Here is a 20,034-nt window from a genome sequence, read left to right on the forward strand (position 1 = left end):
GGTACCCTAAAGTTTGAGAACTGCTGGCATGGGTTTTGTTGTTGTTGCTGCTGATTTTCTTTTCTCACTTAAAACGTCACATTCAGTACAATCTCATTCAACTATTGGTTTTGAGAAAGGGTTCATCAATTCACACACAAAGGGCCAAACTTTATTGATTGCTTACTATTCGGCAGGTATTGTTCTACTTAAACTCATTGGATGGTCACAATAAGCCCGGGTTGGTGGGAGGTAGATGTAATTACCGGTCACTGGGTTGGGAGAGATTCAGTGATTTGCCTCAGGCCACACTGCCAGTAACAGGGAAGAGGTATTCAGGTTCAAGAACCCATGCCATACCCTAGTCATACGATATACCATGCAGCCCGAGAACTCTACAGTAAGCAGATATTCCTCAAGAGTTAGACATTCATGGAGCTGAATCCTAGTCCTGTACTGAAAAGAAACTTCAGCAGATGAGGGAACTAGGCAAATTGTTCCTGAAATCCACATATAAGTTTATGACCTATATATGGCAGAAAATTTTCTTTAGAGTATCTGTTTTCCTAAAATAGTCTTTTGCCTCCGGCTTACTCGGGCCATGAAATACTCAGGGGGATGGGATCAGTTGCAACATTATTGTGTTATTTCATGAATAAGGTAGCAAAATATAAGGAATCTAATGGGAATTTTTTCCATGCTATTTCCCCACTAGCAATCATACATTTTTATTACATTGTTGCCAAGTGTCTCCATTCTGTAGTCCTCATGTTCTGAAAAGAACTGTTGAACCTAGGTGAGCAAAGGTGGAAATACATCACAAAAGGAGTGTAATATCAAAATATGACCATGAACAAACAAGAAAAGAGAAGATCTTTAGTCGCCTCCTACTGTTATTCTTATTTCCATTTTGTCTAATCTATATAGTCACCAGAGTGATCCTTTAAAAATGTAAACAAGATCACATCATTTCCCACTTAATCCCTTCACCGAGAGTTTCTCAACACACTTAAAGGTTCATCATGGCCTGCAAGCTCTCCGTGCAATGGCCTCAGGTTCTCTCTCCCAATCTCTTGCTCTCACTCATTCCTCCCCTACTACATTAACAAGTAATGCAAGCTTCAACCTCAGGTCCTTTGCACTTGCTCTTCCCACTTCCTCAGTAGCTCTCCCAGATAGTCTGGTCTCTAATCAAACATCAGCTCCTAAGAGAGACCTTCCATAACCACCTTTAGGAAAAAATTCTCTCTCTTTGTTACCACCTATCCCGAATCCATGCTTTGTTTTTTATTCACTTGTCTGATGTTATATACTGATTCATTCATTTGAATTGTCTGTTACTCCCCACAGAAACTTAAGCCCACAAGGGCCAAGGGTTTGTCTGTTCTCTGCTGTTTCCCTGACACCTAGAACAGGACCTGGCCGCTGTGGTCAGTTACTGTTCATTATTGTTAACTTTCTTTAATATTTCTCTTTATTTGTTTTATGCACAGCATGCTGCAGAATAATCACCTAAGGCAAGTTCCCACGGAAGCGCTACAGAATTTGCGAAGTCTTCAGTCCCTGTAAGTATAGTTGAAATGCAAAATGTCCTCAGTATCAGTTTGGGAAGGAGCATTGAAATGTCCAAGTGACCATGTTAATAAATTCCTTGACTGGGGGCCCTGAGTTGTGAAAGAGTTTCCATTAGAGCAGCAGTTCTTCACATCCTCATTGAACAGTATGTGTGGGAGGGACTAGTGCTGGGGTTTGGAGGTCCAGGGCAGAGACTTAATCCGAACACCTCTAGTGAAAAGCCTCTTACGTATGCTGTATCTCAGAGCAAAATGTGTACCTCCGGCACCTTGGCCTACATTTCCCTGCAATTTGAAGTTCCTGAACTGAAATCGGGAATTATTATGTTCTCTTTCTTTCTAGAAAAAGGGGTGCCACAACCTAGACATCTTTCCATCTTCAATTTATTCTGTTTTTCAGGTGATCTGAGCTGCCTTGTAATGAAATTTGCTGGGTCAAATAAAGGCTTCATTTTTTAAGTTTCATATGTACATCAGGGGTTCTCAAATCTATAAGCTAAGATCTAAAAGTGTTATCATCTTGAAGCCTTACTGCGCAGGTCTACAATCCAAGCACTTCCCCATCACCACACACAAACTATCCCAGAGATACACACAGACCCCTCAGATTCACACATCACACAAAGATGTGCGGACACACCACACACAGACACACACACAGAGACACACACACAGAGACACACACACACAGACACACCCAGCAGTGGTGCTGGTGTGCCCTGCTCTGAATCCACAACTTTTCCAGCACGAGTTTCCACCCTCCACTGATTTAAAACCTCTGAATAAATAAAAATTAGTTCTCAGATGTTCTGGGGCTTGGATTGTAAGCAGCTGTTTACAGTGAATATTTGGCAAGACCGTGGCATGAGTGTTTGGTCGGTAAAGCCTCGTCTCATCAGCACGTGTAACTGTTTACAGTATATTGCATGATTTCCGGTCTACACAGGTGTAATATGCACGCTCCTCTTACCCATATGGTAGGGCCTCCTCCGCCAAATGCAATACTGACTCCTGGTCTAGAATGATGGGGGAGGCAAGTGCATAGGAAAGGCCAATAAATATCGCAGACTCTAGTTGGAAATCACTGTAAAAATTCCACCAGTTAATAATTACACAGAGTTTGCTTAATGCCTTTTGTTGAGGTGACAGGAGAGAAGGAGGAACGTGAGATTTGGAGATGATACTTTCTTCCTTTGATCTTTTTTAATTCTTCAACTGAAAGCAAATCTGTGCCTGAGACCTTTTGAAGCTTTTCACTCCAGTCAAACAAAGTGACTTCCTAGATTTTCACCATCCTATAGATAAACAAGCCCACAAGGGCCCCTTTGTGGCATGGGACAGGTCTGTTGCATTTTCAGGAGCTCCTTAATGACATAACAGTATCACTCCTCCTTTGTTGCACGAGCCTTTTCCTGAAGGAAAGGAGCAGTCAGAGAAGCAAGCGCTCTCCAGTTGGGTTGTCTGTGTAAGGGCACGGGGTCTCATGGCTGAATTGAAAGTGAGATAATAGCAGTGGCCAATGGGAACTTTAAACAGCTGTGAGGCAGGCAGAAGATAGAAGGATAAGAGTTTGTAACCAAAAGCCACTATCAGCTGAAAGAAGAGCACAACCAGAACACACACAGAAGTGAACTCTTTGAGAAAAAGAAAACCATGAATCTTTTGTTCACCCGAACTGGGTGGTGCCTCTCTGATAAAGGTGTTCAGATTTAATTTCTTAATGTCTAGATATTTACTATTCACCAGGTGTCTCTTGCATTTGGTTTCTGGTTCACAAAAACAATTGCCTTTGAAACTTTATAAGTATGTGTTCCCTGTAAAAAAGCCAAGGGTTAATTTTCGAGTATGATGCTTATCACATCCAAACTGAGGCATCTACAGAGACTCTTGGCCCCCAGTGCACGCCGGATCATATCAGCCGGTTATGTCTTGTTTGTCTGGGCTCCCTTCATCCAGCACTCAAACAGGCCCATGTGAGGTGCTGAATGTTGGCCATGCGTACGTCCATATACCACTTTTCCTCACTTATCTGTCTTAAAGTATGTTTTATTGATTATGCTATTACAGTTATCCCACATTTTCCCCCTTTTTCTCCCTCTGCCTGGTATTTCCCTTCCCTCCGGCAGTCCCCCCACCCTCAGTTCATGTCTGTGGGTCATGCATGTAAGTTCTTCGGCTTCTCCATTTCATATTATTCTTGACATCCCCCTGTCCATTTTGTATCTACCAATTATGATTCTTAATTTCCGTACCTTTCCCCCCATTCTTCCTGCTGTCCTTCCCAGCTGATAACCCTGCAAATGATCTCCATATTGATGATTGTGTTCCTGTTCTGGTTGTTTCCTTAGTTTGGTTTTTTTTTTTTAGATTCAGTTGTTGATAGTTGTGAATTTGTGACAGACCCCCACCTATGCTGTTCTGGAACAGCTGTGGGGTCTGATTGCCCACCGCCAAGAAGTGTGACTCCTGATGCAAGAATTTGGTGACAAAGGAAAGGGTCTGTTTATTTAAAGGTTATACAGATTCAGAATAAGGGCAGATTTCTGCCATTAAGTCCCACTTTCCTTTAAAACACCCCAAAACACACAATCCTGCCTCCCTTTGCCAACCCAGGCCAGGTTCAGAATATGCCAGTCGAAGGTACCTCTTTCAGAAAAGCAGAAGTCCACGGGGCAGCATTTCCGGTCGCAGCTGAGCATCCTGGGCATCCCCCAGGAACCCACGTTTGGTTGGGCAGGTGCCCGTAATTCCCAGCACCGTCAGCCATGCCGCCTGTGTTCTCCAGGCAGGTTTCCCAGCAGGTCTCCTCTTTCTTACCCAGGTCTTAACCCAAAACCACGTGGCAACTCCTCGCACACCAGACCTCATGATGGGTTGTGGGGGGCAGGGGGCACCTTCCACATCCTTTCAAACCACGTGGCTGCACCCTCGTGTCCTCTCAGGCCACGTGACCAAGTCCTCAGAGGAGGAGACAGAGCCTCTCCCTCACCACACACAGCATGGTGGGACATCTCCTCCTCTTCCCAGAAGCTTTTTCTGAGAAATCAACTGATAGTCTTATGGGAACTCCCCTGTAGATAACTCACTGCTTTTCTCTTGATGGTTTTAAGATTCTCTCTTTACCTTTAACTTTTGGTATTTTAATTATGATGTGTCTTGGTATGTTGCTCTTTGAGTCCAAATTGTTTGGTATTCTCTGTGCTTCCTGGACTTGCATGTCTATTTCTTTTGCCAACTTAGGAAATTTTTCTTTCTTTATTTTTTTTCAAATAAATTCTCAATTTCTTGCTCTTCTTCTTCTCCTTCTGGCACTGCTATGATTCAGATGTTGGTACATACAAAGTTGCCCCAGAAGTCCCTAAGCCTCTCCTCATTTTTTTGAATTCTTTTTTCTTCCTACTCTTCTGATTGAATGCTTTTTTTACCCCTGTGTTCCGAATCATTGATTTGATTCTCTGCTTCATCCTCTCCACCACTGGTTCCCTGTAGATTTTTCTTTATTTCATTTAGTGTAACCTTCATTTCTTCCCGTATGTTTTTACCATACTCAGTGAGCTCTTTGAGCATCCTGATCACCAGTGTTTTGAACTCCACATTTAACTCCACATTTGACTCCACGTTTGAACTCCAGAGGTTGGTTATCTCTGTTTCATTTAGTTCTTTTTCTGGGGTTGTGTTCTATTCTTTCATTTGAGCCATATTTCTTTGCCTCGTCAATTCGGCAGCCTCCCTGTGTTTGTTTCTGGGTATTAGGTGGAGCTGTTTTGACTCCCTGTAAAAGGCACCTGTAAATTGTGTGGGGCAGAGGCTTAGGTGGCAACCAGGGTGGGGCAACCCGCTTCACTACTTTGTGGCTTTGTGTAGGGGGAGGGCTTGGGGAGGGAACAATGCTGCTGCCTGGCTTCTTGAAATTTGCCCTACACTCACCCTGTTTCCAGTCACTTCACCCACTTCCCAGATGTGACTGGTGCCATTCCACCTGTTGCCCTGGTGGTAAGTCCCAGAGTGGGTGGGTTTGTGTAGGCTCTCTAAATGAACTCTCCTGAAAATCTGGAAGTTACTTCTGCCACCTCAGCCCCCATTGGTTTTTACAGCCAGAAGTCATGGGGCTTTATCTCCCCAGCACTGAAACTCTGGGCTATGCAGTTTGGCTTGGGGTTGGGATCACTCATTCCCAAAGTATCCCTCCTGATTTTTATCCGCCACATGTGAATGTGGGACCCTCAGTTCTACTACCACCCCCTCTCCACGCCACGCTGTGTCTCTGTGAATCTGCCCCTCCTACCTGTCTGGATGAACGTGGCGCCTTTAAATCCTTGGTTGTCAAACTTCCATACAGCTCAATTTTCTGACAGTTCTGATGGCTATTTGTTTTGAGAAGTAGTTGCAGTTCTCTCCGTAGTTGTGCAAGGAGGCAAATTGTATCGACCCACACCTCCATCTTGACCAGAAGTCCTCACTTGTGTTTTTGTGTGTGTGCTGCTTTGACACAAGAATTCAAATTTGACAAGAAAGCATAGACTTAACCACCAACCACACCGACACCAAACTGTACCAGGCAAAGGTGCCCCCTACCCAGTTTGTAGGTCTGGGCAATAGTGAGCCCCTTTAAAATGTTAGTATTGTCCCAGATTTAAGTTGTTTAATAGTATTTCACTTGCTTTTAAGCATTAATTTTGAGTCTAATGCCATCCCAAACATTTATTCCTTATCCCCTGTCCATTCACTTCCCATGCCATCATTAAGCCTTCATGCTACTTGTGTTTCGGTATGAGTAATGAAGAGGGTAAGACCTGTCCCATCCATTCTGCCCACACCTGGGAGACCTCCCTTTGGTTACCCAGCTCTTCTTGGATTGCTGCTAGTCTTAGACCTTCACCCTTCCCCTAATGGCCCCTCTCTTTGCCTCTCTCTTGAATTCACTCCATCTTTATTGATGTGATTAATTTCCTTGTAATATATATGCACTGTCCAAGAAGCAATCCACCCTGCCCAGAGGAGTGATTGCATCACCCCTAGATACTTGCCTGGCTTTGTAACTTCTCAATGGAGAATCATCTGAAGGATCCTGCCCCCCAGAACAATTAAATCTCAATGTTAGTGTTTTCTAACAGGCTTCATTACAGAGTGAAGAGCTTCTTAAATGAAGGTCAGGAAAACTAGTCTCCTGAAACATTCTTTCAGGTGATATGTAGATATTCCCCTGAACTCTTTTTAAGCATAAAATAATAACAAAATCCATACTTTGCAATCCAGTATGAACTAACATTCTTAGAATATGAAATAAATGTCAGGGTTGGTTGTCTTGTTTGTGTTTCATTGAAACAGCTTACATCTGCCTATTAATTCTACTGACTACCTGGGGCAGGTAAAGTTAGGAGGCCACATGCTGTGTTGCCCTGGTATTCAAATGTGGTCCAGCAGCATCAGCACCTCCCAAGATATGCTGAACCTCGAGCCTCTTCTCTGCCATAATTAAAAACTTCATTTTAACAAAATTCTCAGGTGATTTATACAGCCAATGCACTTGAGAAATCAACTTTTTTAGTGTCCTGTGACCCTAACAAAGGGGTGTACAAGCCAGAATGATTAAGAACTACTGAAATAGATCACTGGTATACTTTGTTCCACTCATATAAACTTGGCTTCATTGAGTAATGTTTAAGAAACCTGATATATTGAAATTGGTAACACTGCTGCAAGGAAGAAACAGATTGTCCTCAAGTTTCAAGAGATGTAATTTTCCATTGATTCCACATAAACAGAAGATATTTTTGCTTTGTCCATAATGAAAACAGATAGGTACACTTGTGTTCTTTTAACTCCCTCCCGATGCTTACAAATCGCTCCGCTAAAGAAGAGGAGGTCGGGCTGCGCAGCCCAGAGCCAGCCCTGCGTGATCTGCACGTTGGCCTCCGATGTGGTCGTGACCGCCCGGACACCAACTGGGTTTCGTAATGTAATCAAACATAACTTAATTTCCTTTCTGTTTCTTTGGAAGGGAATAGGAAATGTAATCAGAATTCACAGTGAGTTGTATTTCACCAAGAAACTTTTGGCATCATAGTCATTTCGGGACTGGGGTCAGATTACAGTGATTTGAGGGAAACTCCAAACTTAACCCTCCCTTACCCTCACACCTTGTATTAGTGGTTAAGAAATCTATGTACTAAAAAGTCTTTGCTTTATTTGCTGATAGCCATTAATGATGTTCAAGCATGTCATTAGTGAAGCTCAAGATGATCAAAGAAAATGACATATCCAGTTAACCAGGGTACTACTTAATACATGCTGGTTTTTATTTCAAGTCTACACTACCAAAGTTAATCATGGAGCATGCACGGTCACAGAAATAATAGTGTGGTAAATAGAAAATGCAAGAAGAATGAGACGTATCTTCAGTGCTGTCTGTATTCCCCAATTAGCTAATACTCACCTTCAGAGTATCAGGCTATTTTTTTAAATCTATGAAGAATGTGTAAGTCCTGCCTGGAACATGATCTCCCCATGCCTCTTATTGTCATACCACTTTCAGGGCTACAGACCCCACCTTTGGCCCTGTGAAATGTCACATCACCTCACCTGGACCTTTTATAGTAGAGCACTGCTGATAATAGTCCAGAAAGAAAGAAAAGTAAAAGGAATGGGTGGGTGAGGAGGAAGCGGCGGGACTCACAGTGCTGAGCAGAAAGTAAAGCAAGCCTAGAACCAGCAGCAGTTTTCTCCGGTTAATATCCAGAAGCCTATTGGGTTTCCAACCCCCGGATAAAGAAGGGGAAGGAAGTAATAGAAGACAAAGAGGTGTGGGCAGACACAGAGAAAACAAGGTGAGGTAGCCAAGAGGATGAGATTAAAGGATCAAAGGGGTTTAAAAACAAAGAAAGTAATGGTTTTAGTATTAGTGACATTATTTCTTCCACTAAAATACCCTCCAGAAAAAGAAATTACAAACCTACTTAATAAAAATACACCATGGTTTTGGTTTGTTTTATTTGATCACAAAAGTGCCAGCATATTTTGTGGGATGGAATGGACTTAGAAAGGGATCAAAGATTTTGTCTATAGCACTAAGAGTTCACTGTAAGGAGCCAAGTACAAACTGGCACCCAATGAATTGTTACAAGAATTTTTTTTTGCCTTGTCTTCCCACCTCATTTAAACATAGGAAGAAAATTACTTTCAGAGACAGAGCCCTTTCTATGCAGCGTTTATAAGAAGAGAGCTCAAATTAGAGCATCGTCCTCAGAATCATATATGACAAAATATGAATACATCATGCAAGACCTCATGCATGAAAGCTCCCTACATCAAGTCATCTGCCAGCGCTACGATAAATCACATGCATGACAGTCATCGTGGATAGACAAATACCTAAAAGAGAACATGAATGTTGTGGAATGAGAAGTAAAATAAACTTCTTGTAGTCTTGTGAGGTGAAATGAAGGTTAACTTTGGAAAGTAGATTAAACTCTTTGGAGAAGCTAAGGGGTGGAAGCTATGGGAAGGCAAACTGTGAATGGGCTAGGGTTTCCCCTTTTCAGGATAGAAGGGGCCTGTGATGGATTGTGAACAGGCACAGCCAGAAGCAGCAGAGTATGGGGACACTGCAAAAACAAAATCAGAATGTGGAACTGATTTAAAAAGCAGCAGCCAGCAGTATTTATTAAGCACCTTTGCCTGCGTCATCCCACTTCATCCCTGCAGCCACCTTAGTGAGGAGGAAGCAAAAAGCTCAGAGAAGCTAATTGACCTCAAGATCACATGGCTTGTGGTGGAGTCAGGTTAATGTGTCTGCAATAAGTATTCTCATTTTTCTGGCTCCAAGATCTGCCCATTTTCCCACCACACTATCTCACCTTCCTCAGGGAACCCCTTGCAGAGAACAGACTCACAGCAGAGCACACTAAGGTCAGGGAAAGGAAGGAGCTTGACCAAAACACATGCTCCTTTAGGCATTTGCTTGTGAAGGTTTACAAAAAGAAAGAAAAGCCATAATGCTGCATGACAGAAACAAATACATTGAAGGAGAAAAGGCAACAGTTTTGGGGTGTTTTTTTTTTACAGTGTGGCCTGGTCATTTCCTTTTAGTGTTTCCTTACTCACTTGGTCATCTGATCCCTCATTACCTGTGAGGTTGAACTTGACTCCTCTTTGCTAATGAAGAAACTGTAGGTGGAAGTGGTATCTTATCTCTGCTGTAAAGGTAGAAGTTGGTCAGACAAAGACAAAAGGGACACGCATTCCAAACAGAGGGAAGTAGATGTATAATTTTTTCTTTTTCTTTTTTTAAGTATATTTTATTGATTATGTTATCCCAGTTGTACCAGTTTTTCTCCCCTTTAGCCCACTCTGCCCTGCACCTCTCCACCTCCAACATCCCCTCCTTAGTTCATGTCCATGGGTTGGACACTAAGTTCTCTGGTTTTTCCATTTCCTATACTGTTCTTAACCTCCCCCTGTCTATTTTGTGTCTACCAATTATGCATCTTATTCCATGTACCTTTCCCCCCATTCTCCTGTCTCCACCTCTCCACTGGTAACCCTCATTGTAATCTCCATTTCCCTAATTTTCTTCCTGTTGTAGTTGTTTGCTTAGTCTTTGTTTTTGTTTTTTAGGTTTTTTAGGTTGTTGATACTTTTGAGTTTCTAGTCATTTCACTGTTCATAGTTTTTTATCTTCTTTTTCTCAGATAAGTGTCTTTAACATTTCATATAATGATGGCTTGGTGATGAGGTGTCATTATACTTTACCTTTACTTTAACTTTACTTTATCTGGGAAGCGCTTTATCTGTCCTTCCATTCTAAATGATAGTGTTGCTGGATAGAATAATCTTAGATGTGGGACCTCGCCTTTCATGATTTCAAATACTTCTTTCAAGCCCCTTTTTTTCCTTTTTAGTTTATTTATTTTATTTTCTAAAGATTTTATTTATTTATTTTTAGAGAGAGAGGAAGGGAGGGAGAAAGAGAGGGAGTGAAACATCAATATATGGTTTTCTCTAGCACATCCCACTCTGGGGAAATGGTCTGCAACCCAGGCATGTGCCCTGACTCGAAATCAAACTGGTGATGCCTTGGTTCTTAAGCCCCTTCTTGCCTTCAAGGTTTCTTTTGAGACATCAGCTTATAATCTTATGGGCACTTCTTTGTAAGTAACTCTCTCCTTTCCTGTTGCTGCTTTTAAGATTCTCTCATTATCTTTAATCTTAAGTAACTTAATTATGATGTGTCTTGGTGTGTTTCTTCTTAGATCCAACTTCTTAGGGACTCTCTGAGCTTCCTAGACTTGCATGTTTAGTTCTTTCACCTGATTGGGGAAGTTTTTCTTCATTAATTGTTCAAATAAGTTTTCAATTTCTTGCTCTTCCTCTTCTCCTTCTGGCATCTCAATGACTCATGTATTGGAACATTTAAAGTTGTCCTGGGGGTTCCTAAGCCTCTCTTCATTTTTTTTTTTAATTCTTGTTTCTTCATGCTGTTCCAATTGGATGTTTATTTCTTCCTTTTGTTCCAAATCATTGATCTGAGTCCCAGTTTCCTTCCCTTTTCTGTTGGTTTCCTGTATGTTTTGCTTTCTTTCACTTTGGGTAGCCTTCATTTGTTGTTTTATTTTGTGACCAAGCTCAATAAGTTCTTTGAGTATCCTGATTATCAGTGTTTTGAACTCTGCATCTGATAGGTTGGCTATCTCCTCATCACTCAGTTCTTTTTCTGGAGTTTTGATCTATTCTTTCATGTAAGCCATATTTCTTTGTTTTGGTGCACCTGTTATTGTAAGGGGCTGAGATTTTGCTATTCACCGGGGCAGGTTAACCAGAGAAACTGGGACTCAAATCAACAATATGGGACAAGAATAAATAAACATCCAACCAGAACAGAATGAAGAAACAAGAATTCAAAAAATGAGGAGAGGCTGAAGAACCTCTGGGACAACTATAAATGTTCCAATACCTGAATCATAGAGGTTTCAGAAGGAAAAGATCAAGAGCAAGAAGTTGAAAACTCATCTGAACAAATAATAAAGGAAAATTTCCCCAACCTGGAGAAGGAAATTGACTTCTGGGAAGTCCGGGAAGCCCAGAGAGTCCCAAAGAGAAGCACACCAAGGCACATCATCATTAGGTTACCCAAGATTAAACATAATAAGAGAATCTTAAAAGCAGCAAGAGGAAAGGAGAGAATGACCTACAAAGGTGTTCCCATAAGACTATCAGCTGATTTCTCAAGAGAAATCTTGCAGACAAGAAGGGACTCAAAAGAAGTATTTGAAGTCATGAAAGGCAAGGACCTACATCCAAGATTACTCTATCCAGCAAAGCTATCATTTAGAATTGAAGGGCAGATAAAGTACTGCCCAAATAAGGTCAAGTTAAAGGAGTGCATCATCACTAATCTCTTATTATATGAAATGTTAAAGGGACTTGCCTAAGAAATAGAAGATCAAAAACTATGAACAGTAAAATGACAACAAACTCACAACTAATCAACTACTGAACCTGAAAAATCAAGGAAAAAAATGAAAACAAAAATTGTGCAAACAACTAGAACAGGAACAGAATCAGAGAATGGATATCACATGGAGAGTTTTCAGTGGGGAGGGGAAGGAGAATAATGGGGAGAAATGTACAGGGAATAAGAAGCATAATTGGCGGGTACAAAGTTGGGGGGTTAAGAATGGTGTAAGAAACAGAGAAATCAGAGAATTTATATGTATAACCCATGGATATGAACTAAAGAGGGGAAGGCTGAGGGTTGCAGGGTGCAGGTTGGGGGGGAATTTGGAAAACTTGTAATAATCAGTAAGATATACTTTAAAAACATTTATATAGATATGGAATTAGTACTACCCATGTATAATGCACATCCTTATTTTTCCCTCAAAATTTTGGGCAAAAAAATTACACATTATACAAGGCAAAATGTGGTAAATTGGGGAGACTAATCTGGCAGCAACCTACAATATTAATTGAAGAAATAAGAGGTCAAAGGCAAAAAGGATCAGCTCAGAGGCTGTTGTGGTAATACAGGTGTAAAAGATAAGAGACTGAACTAGACAGTGGAAATGGAAAGTCTTGGAGATAAAGATAAATGGAGAAAACTTGATGAATGGATGGAAGGCAATGGAAGATTCAAAAATGACCTCCAGGTTCCAAACCATGGTGGTACCTGGGAGACAAATGGTGCCCCTGACAAAAAGATGGTATTCTTTTTCTATGGAGAAAAATAAAACTGAAGAAGTTAATACTCATGTTACTTTGGCTAAGGATCATCTCCATTATAAAATCTACAGCAGCAGTGGTGACCACTGAGAAACTGAGCAACTTAATGTAAATTGATTTTAAAATATATTTCTTACCTGAGTCTTGCACTCCAAATGATGCCAGGGAGGCAGAGGTTCAGGTCAGTTGGATTTCATCTGGCTGCTGGTCCAGCCAGCTGACCAGTCTCAAAATCACTGCACTTCATTGAACTTGATGACTTATCTCTCCCCAAGCTATAGAAGTAGGAAAAAATCATTTCTTACTTTCCAGGGGCAAGTCTAAAGCAATAATTTTTCTTCTTGGTTTACATTAAGTTTACCAGCAAATAAGATGGAGAACATTTATAAGACAAAAGCAGAAATTCCCATATAAATAATCATGATATTTATATATATTCATATGTTTAGTATCTTCCCAGGATTAGGGTGGGAAATTTCATTAAAATTTTACTTTGCGGCCACTCTGCATTTTTTAAAAGCAATACTAACAACAAAAGTGACTCATATTGAGACTTCCGCCAAGATGGAGGCATAGGAGGAGATGCCGTGCCTTCTCACACAACCAAGTTTAGAGACGACTAAATATTAGCAACAGAAAGCACAGCCAGAACACAGAAAATTGAACTTTTCGGAAGTCTGTTAACAACAAATTCTTCAGCCTGACCTGTAAGGGGCGAAACCAGCAGCTGGCAGAACGGAGTAACACAGGAAAATTCGGTCAGACGGACTCAGGCACGTGGAATCCAGGCGCAGGGTTGGACCTAGTGAGAGACCCAGCGACCTCGGGGAAACAGCAAGGGACCTGGGCTGCGGGTTGACTGTGGTTGCGCATTCGTGCTCGGATAGACAAGCGAGGGTGCGGGCGATTGGACTGGGTCCCAGCGGGTCCCCATGGCGAGCAGCAGCGGAGGACTCCGCCATTTCTTTGCTCTGACCCCACCTCCACATACAGCGTCATAACCCAGCGACTCTGAGTGGCCCGGCCCTGGTGAACCACCTATGGTTCTGCTCCTCACCCAGTGGGCGAAACAGCAGAGGGGGCCGCCATTTCCTCGCTCGACCCCCCAAAACCACAGAACCACATGAGGCTCTGCTCCTCACCCAGTGGGCGAAATAGCAGAGGGGGCGGCCATTTCCCCGCTCTGACCACGCCCCCACATACAGCATCACAACCCAGCAACCTGGGAGTCCAAGGCTCCGCTTCTCACACTTAAAGGGCCAGAACAGACCAAAAATGGCTCAAGAAGAACTCAAAGCCCCAGAGCCTATAAATCTAAGCAATGAAGAAATAGCAAAACTCTCAGACGCACAGTTTAAAACACTGGTGATCAGGATCCTCACAGAACTGGTTGATTATAGCCACAAATTAGACAAACATGTTAAGGAGAAACTAATTGAAATGAATGGAATTGCACAGGAAACTAATAGCGATGAAAAGGAAACCGGGACTCAAATCAATGGAGTGGACCAGAAGAAAGCAAATAATGGCCAAACAGAAAAGAGTGAAGAAGCAAGAATTCAAAAAAATGAGGAGAGGCTTAGGAACCTCCAACACATCTTTAAATGCTCCAACATCCGAATTATAGGGGTACCAGAAGGGGGAAGAGGAACAGCCACCAGTGGAAAACTTATTTGAACAAATAATAAAGGAGAATTTCCCCAATCTGGCAAAGGAAATAGACTTCCAGGAAATCCAGGAAGCTCAGAGAGTCCCAAAGAAGTTGGACCCAAGAAGGAACACACCAAGGTACATCATAATTACATTAGCCAAGACTAAAATGAAGGAGAGAATCCTAGAAGCAGCAAGAGATAAGGGGACAGTCACTTACAAAGGAGTTCCCATCAGACTGTCAGCGGATTTCTCAAAAGAGACCTTACAGGCAAGAAGGGGCTGGAAAGAGGTATTCCAAGTCATGAAATCTAAAGACCTACATCCAACATTGCTCTATCCAGCAAAGCTTTCATTGAGAATGGAAGGGCAGATAAAGTGCTTCTCAGATAAGATCAAATTCAAGGAGTTCATCATCACCAAGCCCTTATTATATGAAATGTTAAAGGGACTTACCCAAGAAAAAGAAGTTAAAAAAGCATGAACAGTGAAAGGACAGCAAACTCACAGTGATTAGCAACCACACCTAAAACAAAAGCAAACTAAGAGGACAGCTAGATCAGGAGCAGAACCATAGAAATGGAGATCACATGGAGGGTTAGCAACAGGAGAGTGGGAAGAAGAGAAGGGGGGAGAAGGTACAGAAAATAAGTAGCATAGACAGTAGGTAGAAAATAGATGGGGCGGCAAGAATAGTAGGGGAAATATAGAATCTAAAGAACTTGAGACATGTGGTCATAAACTAAAGGAGGGGGGATAGTGGGGGAGGGGTGTGCAGGGTAGAGGGGAATGAAGGGGGGAATAGAACAACTGTAATGGCATAATCAATAAAAAAACATTTAAAAAAGTGACTCATATTATACTGAAGAATGTATATGTATCAATATGAATGTGATCTATAGGAGTTCATATAGATAAAATTCTATCCTGATAGAATTTTAGTATACTGATCATCTAACTCCAATGATCCACTGGTTCCAATGCAATAAAATTTAAAAGCAATAAAATTTTATCATAGCAAAGATGTAAGGTACTTCTTCAAATTGTATTTTTAAATCATTTTTTTTAATTTTTCAATTACAATTGATGTATATTATTATATTAGTTCAGGTGTACACCCCAGTGATTTAGCATTACATTACTTACTAAGTGATCATCTAATAAATCTCACATCCATCTGACACTGTACATAGTTATTAGAATATTAACTATTCCCTATCTTGTTCTTTACATCTCCGTAACTATTCTGTAACAACCAATTTGTATTTTACCTTTTTCACCCATCCCCCCAACCACCCTCCCATCTGGCAACCATCAAAATATTCTCTGTATCTATGAGCCTGTTTCTGTTCTGCTTAGTCTTTTATTTTGTTTTTAGATTTAGTTGTTGATGTATATGTATTTATTGCCACTTTATTGTTCAAATTTTTATCTTTTTTTCTTCTTCTTAAAAAATACTCTGTAACATTTTATGTAAGTGCTGGTTTGATGGTGATGAACTCCTTTAGCTTTTTCTTGTCTGAGAAGCTCTTTATGTGTTCTTCAATTCTAAGTGATAGCTTTTCTGGGTAGAGTAATCTTGGTTGTAGGTCCTTGCTTTTCATCGCTTTAAATGTTTCTTGCCCCTCCCTTCTGGCCTACAACATTTCTGTTGAGAAATCGACTGACAATCCTATGGATTCTCCCTTGTAGGTAACTAACTGCTCTTCAGATTTTTTGTCTTTAACCTTTGGCATTTTAATTATGATGTTTCTTGGTGTGGATTTCTTTGGGATCATCTCATTTGAGACTCTGTGCTTCTTGGACTTGTATGTCTATTTCCTTCACCAAGTTAAGGAAATCTTCTCTCATTATCTTTTCAAAAAGGTTTTCAATTTTGTGCTCTCTCTCCTCATTCTGGCACTCCCATGATATGAATTTTGGTATGCTTGATGTTGTCCCAGAGGCTCCTTACATTATCCTCATTTCTTCATTATTTTCTCTTTTTGTTTCTGATTGGGTATTTTTGCTTCCTTATATTACAAATTACTGATTTGATTCTCAGTGTCATCTACTCTGCTATTGATTTTCTGTACATTATATTTAATTTCAGTTATTATATTTTTCATTTCTGACTGGTCCTTTTTTATGATGTTGAAGTTCTCACTAAGTTCATTGAGCATCCTTTTAACCAGTGTTTTCACTCTGCATTTAGTAGATGCTTGTTTCCATTTTGTTTAGTTCATTTTGTGGATTTTTGTGTTCTGTTCACTGTTTGGGACATGTTTCTTTGTCACCTCATTTTGGCAGCCTCTCTGTGTTTGTTTCTATATATTAAGTAGAGCTGCTATATCTCACAGGCTTAGTGTCCTTATGTAGTAGGTATTCTGTAGGGTCCAATGGTACATCCTCCCTGATCATTCAAACTGCATACTTGATGTGTATCCCCCATGTATGCTGCATACACTCTCCTCTTATAGTTGAGCCTTGATTTCAGTTGGTTCATCAATGAGAGGAATTTACCCCTATGCTGATAAGCTACAAGGACTGGCTGTCACTGACCACCATAAAGGATCAACTGGGCAGGGCCCAACCCACAGAGCAGGACTTACTTCAGCAGGGCTCTGGTGCCTTCTGGGTCCACCTCTCAAGTGTATCACTTGTGGAGGTGGTTTAGGGGTGATGGTTCAACGTGGTCTGAAGCTGTGTTCTGTGCACTGGCTCTAGGGTCTTATGGAAGGTGCAGACCAAGGCCCCTGGCCTTGATATATGGATGGATGCTACTTGTACTGGGCTTAAAGGTGCTCAGGAGAGGCCAAAGTGGGAACGAAGACAGGTTGTTGCTAGTACTGTGCCTGGGGTCCCTTAGCAAGAGGTATGGGGCACACTGAGGCCAGATGCTGCTATTTGAGAGATTGTTTAAAAATCCGAAGCATCAGCCAAGACAGGCCATTTATATGGAAAAGCCAGTGGAAACAGCTTAGGTGGGCCTGGAAATTAGGTGGAGCAGGGCCTCAGGGAATCACGAGGGTGGGGTAAACAGTGTAAGCCAGGTCGATGGAGACTTAGATATGGTACCCAACCATAGGCTCTGTGAGTAGACAGCTCATCAAAGAAACGGTGGCCTCTGCCAGCACTTTTGTCTGGAAGAAAGCTGCCCCCTAGCTGTCACCCAGATACTGGACTCCTTGTATGTCCCTGATTCCTTTTAAGCTGCTGCCTAAGCACCGAAGCTCAGAGGAGTGAGTTGGAGTAAGTCCATGCATGGGCCTTTTCCGAGGAATCGCCTGGGGCTCCAGGAGCTCTCCATCTCACTCAACCACAATCTTCGCTGGTCTTTACAGCCAGAAATTATGGGAACTTCTCTTCCTAGCACTGGAACCCTCAACTGGGGGTCCTGGTCTGGGGCTGGGACCCTTCACTTCTCATGGGGACCTCTGTAGCCAAGATACCCTTCCCAGTTTTTATCCACCACCCGTGAATATGGGACTGCCCCATTCTGCATCTCTGCCCCTTCTACCAGTCTTGGTGTGGCTTCTTTAATTCCTAATTGGAGGACTCCCACTCAGCCAGACTTCAGGTAGTTCTGAATGATGGCTGCTCTGTAGTTCAGTTGTAACTTTGATATGATTGTGGAAGGATGCGAGTTCTGCACTTATCTATGCCACCATTTGACCATAACGTTAAATTACATTATACACAAGCCTGAAACAACATGGTTTCATTTCATAGCAAAAGTAAAATAATAATTTAAAATGCTTTTATTTTTTAAGGTATTATAAATAAACTAAATCACCGTGGTCTTTTGACTATTCATGAATTGTTCAAAAGGGTCTCACAAAATGTATGAATGGATATACAAGAGAGTTGGTCATTCTTTAAACTTATGAATAAAAGTGTTGATCCAGATATAAAATAGCAATGTCAGTCATGAAGATGCCTTGAGTCATAATGAACACTTGTTTATTGAAAGAACCCTCATTTACTGAAAGAACCCTTATAAGCTATTATACCTGCAGCTGCAACATTCTTCACACCTTAGTTTTTTTTCCTTGAGTCATCCTTGTTAATAATTGACATATTACACTCACCTCAGATATGAAATTAGCCAAGATCAATGGCTTATCTTTTGACTAACGCTTTCTTCCTTGTACTTAATGGCTCATCAAAGACATTCTCAAACAAAGATACAAGTTTGTGTGATAACATTCACAAGGTGTCATATAAAAGATATATGTAAAGAACTGTTTTTCTGGAACAATAGCAAAGATGAGGTCATAGATTCTCTAATCCCTATAATAATGCCATTTAGAAATCAAAAATTCCTTTCAGGGGTGTGGAGCAGACTGGCAACATATTTTTTTTAATTATTTATTCATTGATTCTAGAGAGAGAGGAAAGAGGAAGAGAGAGAAAAAGAGAGAGAGAACAGTCTGTGGTTCCACCTATTTATGCATCACCCATTGGTTTCTCCTTGTATATGCCCTGAGTAGACATGGAACCCACAATCTTCGAATATCAGGGTGATGCTCTAACCAACTGAGCTACCTGGCCAGGGCAAAATAATTCTTTTAAAAAAGAAAATGTGTCCAATTAACCTTTTATACAGGAAAATATTATGGAAGAAAATTCAGACAGAAGGCAAGAAAATGATCACTTTTGTTTTGTCCTTGCCTGACATAAAAGATTGATATTTTTCTTTTGCTTGTTCTCTTCCCTAGCCCATCATCATGTAGTATGTGTTGATATTAAAGAAGTACGTTCACAGCTAACATGCAATTCTGCATTATGTTTAGTTTGTATAATACTGGGTAACACTCACCCCTGCTCCTACGTGGGCTACATCCCCCCAGATGCCCAGGGTGGAACATGGAGTCACCATAAGTTCCTTGCCTCCCGCTCTGGCAAGTCCCGTGTTCTGTCAGTTTCACTTACTTAGCATCCCTCGTATCAGACTTTCCTCTTCATTTCCATACTTCTCTCAGGGTCTCATCTTTTCTCATCCTGACGACTGCCACTGCTTTAGTCACTTTCTCATCAGCTCTTCCTGCACACTGCTCTCAGAGTGATTTTTCTACAGCCATTCCCATTGTTAAAGTGTTTTATTTTGCAGTGTCTGACTGCATGCAGGTTTTGTGCTGCCTTATCACATTACTTAAATGTGATAAGGTGCTTAAATGCCAAGACCATTGGTGGAAACTTTCTTTGAGAGTGTGACATCTATCACATGTCACCACTTCTCCTTTGCCATTAGAAAGAAGAGGTTATATTCTGTAATGTATCATGAACAAACACTAATGTGTCAGAACAAAATACTCACATGCACACACACAATGATAATACTGAAGGCTGAAAAATAAGGGTGACTTAAGTCTAATTGCAGACATCTCTTAATTATTTCTGTTCTGAGAGATGAAAGAAGTCATCTGCATTTCTCAGAACTGAAATTTCCTGGCAACTTAGCATTTATATTAACTAACTTTTGACTGAGGCAAAATTTGGGTCTACCTCTTTTCTTCTGAGTTACTTTGATGGTGAAAAGACAAAAACACATCCTGTTAACCAGCTTCAAGTAATAATAATTTAAGATCATTAAGGTGCATTACACTTCACAAAGCCCCATTGTATTATT

General features: G+C 41.2%; 1 protein-coding gene across 3 annotated transcripts in view; it reads left to right on the forward strand.

Moving 5' to 3' along the window:
• The window catches only part of LGR5 (leucine rich repeat containing G protein-coupled receptor 5), a 153,435-nt gene that overhangs the window by 83,969 nt on the left and 49,432 nt on the right, over positions 1-20,034 (forward strand). For all 3 annotated transcript variants that reach the window (XM_037132167.2, XM_037132168.2, XM_037132170.2), the window contains exon 4: positions 1,473-1,544. In XM_037132167.2, coding sequence (XP_036988062.2) covers positions 1,473-1,544 — 72 coding nt within the window. The remainder of the gene's footprint in view (positions 1-1,472; positions 1,545-20,034) is intronic.

The sequence above is a fragment of the Artibeus jamaicensis genome, unplaced genomic scaffold, assembly GCF_021234435.1.
Source record: "Artibeus jamaicensis isolate MK-2021 breed Jamaican fruit bat unplaced genomic scaffold, CSHL_Jam_final contig_233, whole genome shotgun sequence".
Taxonomy (NCBI): domain Eukaryota; kingdom Metazoa; phylum Chordata; class Mammalia; order Chiroptera; family Phyllostomidae; genus Artibeus; species Artibeus jamaicensis.